The 11022-nt window shown below is 56.1% G+C and overlaps 1 protein-coding gene across 1 annotated transcript; it reads left to right on the top strand.

Moving 5' to 3' along the window:
• Positions 1 to 462: 462 nt before the first annotated feature.
• Positions 463 to 9955, top strand: ZMYND10 (zinc finger, MYND-type containing 10; the record flags this gene model as incomplete). The annotated part of the gene is made up of 11 exons (XM_009083104.1): positions 463 to 571; positions 1139 to 1255; positions 2295 to 2348; positions 2420 to 2572; positions 4609 to 4697; positions 4989 to 5089; positions 6391 to 6563; positions 6851 to 6976; positions 8740 to 8861; positions 9069 to 9194; positions 9875 to 9955. Coding segments are annotated over 11 exons (1251 nt in total), but the record flags the coding sequence as incomplete, so codon positions are not given.
• Between the last annotated feature and the right edge of the window lie 1067 nt (positions 9956 to 11022).

The following is an 11022-nucleotide window of genomic DNA, read 5'->3' on the forward strand; positions in this document are numbered from 1 at the left end:
GGGTGGAGTTAAGGAGGGGTTGCCAGAAGGTGTAGGGTAGAGAGGATGGGTCCTGTTTCTGAAGGGGCCCCAGAGAGTCAGGGTGGGATGGGGAAAGAGAAGGGGCTGCAGTTCTGGAGCCTTCCTGGAATGACCAGGAGAGATGGGAGGGTCCAGGGGGAGAGGGATGAGGAAGAGTGCTGGATCTGGGGTGTCTCTAGAGGGTCTGTGTGGGTAGGGGTGATTGAGAGGGCCCCCCCTGCCCCGTTCTGTGGTGTCCCCAGTCATGGTGTTGCTGGGGCAGGCAGGAGGACAGTGGGGTCAGGGCTGCCCCAGGGAGCGCAGACTCAGAGGACAGCAGCAGGTGTGGGGATCCCAGGAGCAGGTTTCCCTGCATGAGGGACCCTCTCCAGGGGCAGAGCAGAGCCCCAGAGGCAGGGGGTGAGGTCTGTGGCACCAATGTCCTTGCTGGCTGCCCCACAGATGGCTTCAGCAGCATGAGTGTGTGGAGAAGCTCAACATGCACAGCATCCTGAGTGCCTCAGCGGGCCAGGAGCAACTCCTCACCGAGCTGCTGGTCAGCCACACCAAGGTGAGCCTCCCTGGGTGCAATGCTGAGCCACTACACTGGGCCCTCAGCCTCCAGCTGGGCTTGTCCTGTGGGCAGTGTGCAATTCTGGAATAACATGGTGAAGAATCTGTTGTATCTCTGGAAAAGATGTTTGGTGGTTTGCCAGTTGTGTTTTTTCAAAAAAAAAAAATTAAAGGTCAAGCTGTGGCATTTCTACTTGCTGGTCTCTGGTTTCTCTTTTGGAGGTTGTTTTGGTCTCTTTCATGCATCAGCCCTTCCAGTTGTCGATCTCTGCCCTACACCTGAGGTGTCTCAGCCCCATGGTGTGCTGGGCTGCACCAGGGGGTGTGGTGGCCTGGATCTGCCCGGCTCCTCAGGGTCACCTTCCCCCTGTGCAGCTCCAGAGCTCTCTGCCTGCTGTTTTGCTGTGAGAAGCTGTTGGTTTCTGAGCTGGGTGAATACAGAGTGTGCCCCAAGGCACCCTCCTCCTTTGGGTGGCTCCAGTGTGGCTGACCATCAGCAGCAAAACTGGTTCCCCCTGCAGCACTGGTCTGAAAGGCTTTGCTTCCCCATCCCTTTCCTGTCTAGATTCCTGTCCTCATTGGGGAGCTGATCTCTGTGGAGATCTGGAAGCACAAGGTCTTTCCTGTGCTGTGCCGGCTGGAGGACTTCAAGCCAAGAAGCACCTTCCCTATCTACGTGGTGGTGAGTAGAGGGGAGGGTGGGAACAAACCTGGGAATTGGGCAGGCACAGCTGTGCTTAAAAATAAATGCCACCCTGAAAGTCTCAAAACTGAGGTTTTATACCTCACCAGGTCATACTGGACAGTGGGACACAGTGGGAAGCACCTGGTTTCCCAAGGCCACAAGCAATAAGCCCATGTCCTTGCCCCCAGCAGGGACAGGCAGTCGTTTCCAGGGAAGCTTGGCTGTGTGGAGGGTTGTACCCCATCCAGTCCAGCACAGAGGCTTGCAGGAGCTGCTGGATGCAGCAAAAGCTGCTCCTGGAGGCAGCTGTGCTCCTGGCTTGCAGCTCCCAGTGCTGCCTTCACTCCCAGGCAGGATACCCCTGGGGTTATTTGCCCCTCTCTGAGCACTGTTCTTCTCTGGCTTCTCTAGCCAGAGGCTCTCCAAGGTTATGTGCCTCTGTAGCTTCTTCCTCCTAAGATCCTGAGAGTAGCAGTCCCTTCAGTGGTTGTTGGCAAGGGAGTGATCCCTGGAGCTGAGCTTCCCTGCAGAGGGATGCAGCCCTTGACCTAAAGGAAGTCTGCCTGAGGCTTGCAAGTTTTAGCCCATTTTCAGTCCAGGGTAGCACCTTGCTGGGGCTTCTCTGAGCAGCTGATTGGCTCGAGGCAGTTGCCTCATGGTTCCCGGTCCTGGACAAGGCTGTCTGCCCTAGTCCCAAGGGCTGGGAGAAGCACAGCCATACAGAGCACTGTCCCAGCTTGTGCTGGGGACTGCAGCTTGCCCAGGGGCTGTGGTTGTCCTGCAGAGCCCTTCCTGCCAGGAATCATGGCTCTCCATCGACACGTTAGACTGTGATAGGCATGTTAGCATAAATATTAATTTGAACTGCATGAATTTGAGTTGTTTTAAAGGTCACATCACTTGTATTTTTCTCTTGCACTTGTTTTTGGCCACAAGCAGCTTCTCAGAAGAGCCTTTCTCCCTGTCCCAGTGCCTGTGTCATTGGTGCTGGTGCCTGCTCCACTGTTACCTCACTCTTGCCATTCTCCTCCCACAGCTGCATCATGAAGCCTCCATCATTAACCTCTTGGAGACGACGTTTTTTTACAAGGTAAGAGGCAGGTTCAACCGCCCAGAAGGCTGTGGGGACTGTTCCTCTGTGAAACTCTTGTCGCTGTGAAGGAGATCTGCGAGTCAGCAGAGGACAGTATTCTGGATTTGATTGATTACTGCCACCGAAAGCTGACCCTGCTCGCAGCTCAGAGTGCCAGCGGACAGGCTGTGACCTCAGTGGAGCTTCCTGCCAAGGATCTGGCCACCCCCTCATCTATGCAGGTGAGGAGAAAGTCCTGTAGCTCACTGGGGACACGTGTGACAGAGAATGTAGGCAGCCTGAAGAACCAGAGTGGGGCCTTCCCATGGAGAATCCCTTGGCTGCAATCCCAGCACCTCCTGCCTGTCTTGGAGGGTGTGTGGTGTTTTTCTGTGCCAGCAACTCAGCTGGGCAGCAGCTGCATCTACCCCCCTGCACCCTGTAGCCAGACTTCTGCCCTCTCTGGTGAAAGTGCCAACCTGGGGTTTCCTGCAGGACATGCTCAGATCTCTGGGGCAGGACGTGCTGGAGAGTTGACGGTCAAAATGTTCAGTACAGAGGTTTGGGCATTTGATGTTGCTCTTGGAAGCTGTGTGGTTATCTCCCCCTGGAGCTTGGGAAGTGACCCTAGCTCAGGTTGCTGTTGGAGCCAGCCAGGATTAACCACAAGAGGGTTCACCTGCAGCTAGGAATTGTCCTAATGGATTTCCCCCAATTTCCTTGACTGACTGAGCAATACCTCCTGTGCCCTGGTCCAGGCCAGCAGTGAGCCCAGAGCTGTTCTCAGTCAGGTGTTCCCAGGCTGCCACACACACCTTCCCAGTGAGGGAGCTCTCTTTGCCTCTGGTGCTTCTCAGCACCCGAAACTGCCTATCATGAGGAGTGTCTGGAACAGTTGGGCTTAAAGGGAGAGCCTGTGCCTCCCCTTGCATCCGTCCTTTGGCTTGCTGCCCAAGCACGTGTTCCTCTTTCAAAAAAGGGAAGGAAGTGGAGAGCTCCAGAGCACAATAGGGATGTTTTCCAGGAAATGTTTTCCCAGTTGGGGAGGGGAAGGGATTGTCTCTGTTAGTGCTCTGACATGACTAAAGTTAAAAACCCAGACCTTTTCTAGCCAATAGTGTTCTCAAAAGTGCTCATCTCCCAAGGAGCATGGTTTGCTCTGATTCATTCGCTTCTCCTGACTATGTACAATAACCCTCATGAAAAAGCTGTTCCTGCCCTCTCCTGTGTTGTGGAGCCTGATGTCCTTTGCAACTGTGTACAGTGGTAACCCCTATTCTGCTGTCCTGCAGAAGGACAGGCTAAAGATAATCGTTGCCTGAAGGTAGCAGAGATGAAGTCTGGATACCAGGAGGACCTGTAGGAAAAAGCCTTACTAGGGCAATTTGGAGAGGGGGAAGGGGAGGAGCCCATAAGGCTCTCTTTGTAACGTGCGAGGCACTGGCACAGGGTACACAGCTTCTTACCACAGAAATCTGGAAGGAAACTGTTGCAGTAGCACTTTGGAGAAATAGGAGATGCTGAGGTCAGTGCTCTGCAGACGAAAGTGTGAGCTGCTGAGCATCTGAGACTGGAGAAAAGCTCTGCCAGGGCCAGGGTGAAGGACCCTTCACGGGGATCCCCGTGGCCTCAAAAGAAGCTGAGTCAGAGGGTGGTCAGGCTGTTAGCCTGAGCATTTAGGGGATGAGCAGTGTGTCTGCACTTTCTGGGAAAGGAAGGAGGCTGGGTGCCTGAAGAGCATGGCAGAGCTGTGGGCTGGGATAACCACAAGCACATATTCTAGCTAGCTATATGCAAGCTGGAGGGGAGAGGCAGATCCAGGAGGGGTGGATGTAGGACCACAGCTGCGCCAAGGCCAAGTTTCTCTTTCCTCCTCTGGTTCCTCTGCCGATCATGCGGCTCCTCCCTCTCTTCAACCCTCACAGGTCTCTGCAGGGCCACAAGCCACAAGATGGACCCAGAAAGGGAGAGAGGAAAGGTTTGGGGTCAGCCTCTTTCAGGGGGTGTTCCTGTGCAGGAGCACTGCTGTTTCAAGTCATCTGTGACCTGTTAGGGGCAGGGGGATGAGAGACAAGCAACAGTGGGCTGCAAGTACTGCTGTGGCTGTCCTGGCAAACAGGCAGCACTGGCACAGTTGAGATGAGAAACAAGTTTGTTTTGCAAGGCTCTGGTTTCCTCCCCAGTCTGTGGTTACCAGTTGCACAGTCAACAGCCTGCCTCCCTGTAGCTCCTGGGAAATGGGGACTGAAATCCTAAGGCTGTGCTTGTCCCTCCACAGGAGTTGCAGCAGCAGGCAAAGGCGATGGAGTTTGAGATTTCCCTGAAAGCCCTGTCCGTGCTGCGGTTCATCACGGATCAGGTGGAGAGGTAGGTGCCCAGGAGCAGCAGAGAACATGTGCAGAGCTCTCTGGATGAGATTCCTGTGGGGTTGCAGCGGATGCCTGGACCCCTTTCAACAGCTGACTGTATCCATGGTGGCAGTGGTGCTGTGCCCTGGGAGGCAAACGCAGCAGCACTCCACCCTGCTCCATGGTACTCCCAAGAACCTAGATCATTGTTTTTTTCCTGCCTCCCCCAGTTGCCTCAAGGAGCATTTGTAGATACAAATTCTGGCATTAATCTGTGAGCACCATTTCACCCTTTCTGTTGCATCTCCAGTCTACCCCTGAGTGCGCTGACACGGATGTTGAACACCCACAACCTGCCCTGCCTCCTTGTCCAGCTGGTGGAGCATTGCCCCTGGAGCTGCTGGGAAGCAGGTATGGATGGTGCCCTGGGGTACCTGGGGCACTGTGGTGATGTGCTGGGACCTGCCTCCACTGAGGGGTCTGCTGTAGGAGTCCTTGCAGAGAGCTGCTGCCCCTCCCCTCCAACTCCTCACTAGTGCTCTCTGCCTGAAGTTGTTCAGCTCAGGAGCAGCTGCAGCACAGCTGGGCTGGGGACCCAGCAGTGCTCCCAAAAGCTGATCCTCACGTGAGGCTGAGTCTCTTCTGAGCTGATCACAGCCAGGACTAGAGTGTAACATATCTGGCAGCCCCATGTGCTCCTCTGAGGAGTCTTCTCCTGGACACAGAAAGTCCCAGCGTGTCTGCATCTTTCTGGAACATCACTAAGAATCAGAGCCACACATGGGCTCTCTCAGGCAGCAGATTGCCCTGACACTGCTGGTCACTGAGCTTTGCTCTTGCCAGAGGCCCCTGATCAGGCTGTGCCCATCAGCCATTGCCTCTCTCACCTCTGCAGCCAGGAGAGCCCCCCACAGCCCTCCAGCTTCCCTGCTGCCTGCCTTGGAGCAGTGGCAGGGCACAGCCTGGGGCGTGGGAACCCGTGCTCTGCCCAGCCCTGCACTGGGGGGGTCACCGTGCGGGCAGGGAAGGAAGAAATGCTGGGAAGCACGTGGCTGTGCTCCTGCCGAGAGCAGCCCAGCTGGATGTGGGAGCTTTCCTATTTCCTCTGGTCACGAAACACATCCCTTCTCCCTGACTCTGTGCTCGGGGTGTCAGAGGAAGCTTTGATCCAGGGCCCTGAGGGAGGGACTGGAAAGAGACAAGCACAAAGGCATTTCCAGGCTGTGCAGATGCAGGCTAACATCCTGCTCCATCCCCCAGAGCTGAACAGTAGCTGCTGGAGCTTGTTTTGTCACTTCTGTTATGTTCATGCTACTTTTGACTTTCACTGGCAGAGGAGACTCAACCAGGTATTGGCTATGCTGGTACCCCAAAAATGTGCCTCTTCACCTGCTCTGTTGTTGCAGCATGGGCAGCACCACTGTCTACCAGTGCTCTACACTCCTGGCCAAGGACAGAGGGAGATTTCTTGGGGATCTTTCTGTTCCTGCCAGAGCCCTGTTGTTTTAATATAAGTTCTTTCTGCTTTTCATGTCTCTAATATTTTGCCTCAGTCCCCAGTAGGCTGCTATGCTGGGCAAAAGGTGGGGAGACTGAGGCAGACAGAAGCAGAGGGTCTTCCCTGTCATGCAGTGAGCACAGACCAGCATCCCCACCTCTGAGCTGTATTCCCTCAGGCAGCACTGTGCCTCCCTGGTTCTTCTGTCCCTCAGGCAAGCTCAAAAAGTTTGAGAATGGCACATGGCATGTGGTGCCTCCTGAAGACCAGGTGAAGATGACCAAACTCGATGGCCAGGTGTGGCTTGCCCTCCTCAACCTCCTGCTCAGCCCTGAGTGCCAGCGCAAATACCACTTTGATGGCTTCAACAAGAGCCAGCTCCTCAAGGTAGGGCCTGTGGGCCCTGCAGCAGAGTGGGACCTTGCCAGAACTAGGCACCTTCAGACACCTCAACCTTACTGTGGGTTCTGAGGAGCCAGTGGTGGGAGGACAGCAGGTCTGTCACTGTACCAGCAGACCCAAAGCTTGCGTCGGCGAGTGCACCTCATGGGTCCCCCATGGGTCACTTTGCCAGTGCCCCACAAATCCCTGTTCTTGCCCTGCTGCTTCCCCCACTCTGGCTCCCCTGTCTTGGCCTCTTTCTGTTCACTCTTCTCTCCCCTTTGTGGCCGCAGCTCCGTGCGTTCCTGACAGATGTCCTCATTGACCAGCTGCCCAGTCTGATGGAGATGCAGAGATTTCTGAGCCACCTTGCGGTCACAGATCCAGCTCCCCCCAAAAAGGATCTTGTCCTGGAGCAGGTAACCTGTGGCTCTTTCTTCACCTCTCCAGCTGCTCTGCTTTAAGCCTGATAGCTCCCTACCTCTTTTTCTTCTCACCAAGCTCAGCCTGCTTTAACCTCTTTTTCTTCTCACCAAGCTCAGCTCTGGAGATGTGGTGCCCTGGAAAGCAGCCAAGCACCCATTTCACATTTAGACCCTTATTGCCAGCCAAGCTGCCTGTGGGTGACATGAAAGCCTTGTCCTGCCACCATGGTGGCCAAAGTCATATCTAAAGGCATATATGCTGTGTTATAAACAGATCTCAAGGTCACACTGAGTCCCTGGGATGGCAGCTGCATGGGGCAAAGACAGCCCCTGGCTTGTTTTGACAATTAACTCTTCATTTGACATTTATCAGTGTTTCCCTGCTGAATTCTGGACTCCCCAGCAAAGTCCAGAATTATTCTGGACTTTTTGTTGTAAACCTCCCCTTTTACAGCCCTGACCCAAGGCTGCATGACACACTGTGTATGGAGGGACTCCATGATTGGGTGGTAGAGGCTGGAGTCAAGCTGATCCCAGCTGGTGTCTGGGCCTCTGGAGTTGAGCTCTGAGGGTCTTCAAACAGTCTTCAAACAGGTTCTTGAGGGTCTTAATCGGTGCAGTATTAATCTCTGGACAGAAGTATTTCTACTGCCTTCTCATGAGCTGAGGGGAGAAACTGACTGATGGGGTCAGCAGCAAAGAACCTGCTGAGAGGAACTGGGAATGCAGAGGCTTTTCCCCACTGCCAGAGGCTCCCACACCACTTCCCAGAGCAGATGGGTTGGGCAGTGGCCGTTTGGGCTGGGTGGAAGGGGAGCATGCTATCCCCACCATAGCTGGCCACATGGCCGGGGAGGAGGGTGACATGTGCCCTGTCAGGGCTGGCTGTGGCTGAGCTGGAGGCATAGCCTAGGCTGGGAGCTGTGGCTGGGGAAGCTGCAGACTGGCAAGGCAAGCGGTTGGGGCTGGCGGCAGGGCAGAGGTGGACATGGATTCACACCACGTGCCTTGTCTGCCAGTGGGGCAGTGACAGGCAGCTGCCACGCTGGGGACCTCCTCCAGCCCTCATCCAGGGTGCTGACCAGGGGCTCAGGCTGAGTCCAGGGGCAGGCAGGGGTAGCCAGCTGGAAACAGACACGGGCTCTGCTTTGCCCAGAACGCAGTGAACTCGCTCCTTGTCGCTGAGCCAAGCTAAGGAAAGTCCTTTTTCCATTTGGCTGCTCCCAAAGCAGCCTCCTCCCCTTCCAGGCCTGGCTATTTTTACTCTTGTGGAGAAGGCAGTGCTGTTTGAAGAGCCATCGTCCTCTCCACAGCCTGAACTCACTGCACTGCTCTTGGCTGGCAGTTTTCCTTTCACGCTGGCGAGCCCTTCTCTGGGTGTTCATCTTCAGGGAAGTGACGAATGGAAAAACATGCTCAGGCAAACGGCTCCGAAGCATGGGGTTCATGTTGCTGCCAGCACACAGGGTGCTGAGATCCCAGGGCTTTCTGTTCAGGAGCCCAGGCCTCAGGGCTCAACGCTCATTCCCAACCAGCCTCCAGAGGTTTTGCCTTGTTTCACCCAAACGCTCTTTGACAAGCAGATCCGTCCACTCTACGTACCAAATTCACACCCTCTGCACACACTGCCTCTGCTTTCTCAGGGGCCATGGTCCTTGTGCCCGGGGCTGGCTGCCTCCCCCATGAATGTCCCCATACCACAGTGCCTTGGGTTGAGCTGTGAGCACCCCTCCTTCCTGCCCTGCCTCTCCCACCAGGTTCCTGTCATCTGGGACCACATCATCAAGAAAAATTCAGGGAAGTGGGAAGCCATCGCCAAGCACCAGGTGAAGCATGCCTTCAGCCCCACTGAGGAGGAGCTGATGCTCCAGGCACGGAGGTGAGGCCAGGGTACATGCAAACAGGGTCCCGAGTGGGGTCAGTGTCCCCATTAGCAGGGGCTGGAGCTCAGCCCTGGAAGGACAGAGGGGTCTGTGGTACTGGCTGGAGGTGTCCCCTCAGTGCAGGGTGCAGTGGGCACAGCTTGCTGCCTGTCAGCAGCCTGTGACTGGCTGTGAGCAGCCTCATGCCTCTCTGCCTGCTACAGGTGGGCACAGACCTACAGCCTGGACATGATGGAGGCTCTGGCCCCTGAGAAGCCCCGGTGCAGGGTGTGTGGTGCAGAGGCAGCCAAGCGGTGCTCTCGCTGCCGGAATGAGTGGTACTGCACACGGTAAGGGAGCCCTGCCACCCCCTCTGTCCCCTGCAGCCCCCCAGTGTCCCTCTGCAGTCCCCCCGTGCTCTCCAGAGCACCACAGACCTCACTGGAGGATGCTCTGCAAGGGCCAGGAGAAGCTAGTGGTCTCACCATTGCTCAGAACCGCTGGCTCTCCACTGGCCATGTACCTCTCCAAATCTTCTGGGGAGGATGATGTGCCCAGACACTGGTGGAGGTGGTGCTGGTAAGTGTTGCTGCTGTGAGGTGCTGAGCAGCCTCTGCCTACAGTGACAGCAGTGATGGGCTGGATTTCCTGTGGTGACAGTCTCCCTCCTCTGCACTTTGATGCCGCCGGAGTAGGGAGGAAAGCACCCATGACCCTGTAGGTGCAGGTGACAGGCTGGGATGTGGCAGCTGGGATGGTGGCAGTAAATTAAATCTTCTCTGGTCCTGAACCATCTGGCAAAGTCTGGCGCTAAACCGTCTTAACCCTCAGAACTGGGGGCCACATCCACCTCCCTCTTGGACTAATGCTGGGCTATGCCAGCTCCCCTCCAGCACCCAAAGGAGTGCTGGGGTTTGTCCTTGTCACTGCTTCACTCCTGGGGATGGATGTGGCTCCACTGCATCCCTGCTCAAGCTGCGAACACCTTGCTCTGTGGCAGAGCCCCTGAGCACAGCCTTATCCTCCGCAGGGCGTGCCAGGTCCAGCACTGGCAGAAGCACAAGCCTGCCTGCAACCTGATGGCTGAGGTGCCAAGGAACGTGCATGATCTGTAAGAAAAGTGGTGTCTGGCATATGGCCTGCAGCTCAGTGAGGCAGAGGTTCCCCCAGCATGCAGCCCAGCAGCCAGAGAGAAGCCAGCAAAGGCCCCTTCTGCCTGCTTCCAGTCACAGGCAGCACTGGCTGGGCTCAGCCTCTCCTCTCCCACCACCCTACCATGCTGCCTTCTCCAATAAACTTCCTTGTTCACCCCACTACTGCTTGGCTCCTGCTTTTCCCCTCCTAGTTGAAGATGCTAAACTGATGTCTCCCCTCTCTTGCATGCAAGGAGAGGCATGTGTGTCCATTTTCCCCTCTGCAACAACAGAAATCCCGGAGAACCCGAAAAAGCTCATAAGGCTGCAGTTACCAGAAGGGTCAAGCCCTTTGCAGCTGGAGAGCGAAGAGGCCGAGAAGAACTCCATGCGCCCTTTACCATCACTAGAGTGGCGTGTGGAGCAGAGGATGTGGTTTGCTCGAGCACTTCACTGTGAGAAAGCAGCTGAGTTTCTCAGGTGTTCGTCATCTGCCATCTTGCAGGGACAATAACCCCCACACCCCTCCCTGCTGATGTGATGTTAGCACCGAGGGTTTTGCCCCCTGCCTGCCAGCATCACCAGTTAACAAGGGGCCAAGCCCTCGGTGCTAACAGGGTTTACTGGTGTGCCTCGAGGTGCATCCCCACCTCGTGCAGCTGCTGCCAAAGGGCTGGAGCCCTGGTCTGAGCATGGTTGGGAAAGGGGGGGGGCATGTCCCTTTTCTGATGGGGTGCCTGAGTCTCCTTGACACCCCAAAACAGGCTTTGCACCAGGGCTGCAGCTGCAGGAGTTATGACCAGCAGGCAGGAAACCATGTCGGTCCAGCAGCAGCAGTAAACTCCTCACCCCAAACCCAGGCTGCTCATCCAGGGCTGCAGCCAACGAGAGCGTGGAGGCTCTCCGGGGCTGTCCGGCTGCTTCTCACCCGCTGACATAGATGTCCCAGCCCCTTCCCCGTTGGGAAACTGAGGCAAGGACTGCGGCTTGTTCCGGTCCTGGGAGAGGCGGTGGAGAGGGGGTCGCTGCCGGAGCGGGCCCCCCT

Source organism: Acanthisitta chloris, unplaced genomic scaffold (genome assembly GCF_000695815.1).
Source record: "Acanthisitta chloris isolate BGI_N310 unplaced genomic scaffold, ASM69581v1 scaffold28579, whole genome shotgun sequence".
NCBI classification, from domain to species: Eukaryota; Metazoa; Chordata; class Aves; order Passeriformes; family Acanthisittidae; genus Acanthisitta; species Acanthisitta chloris.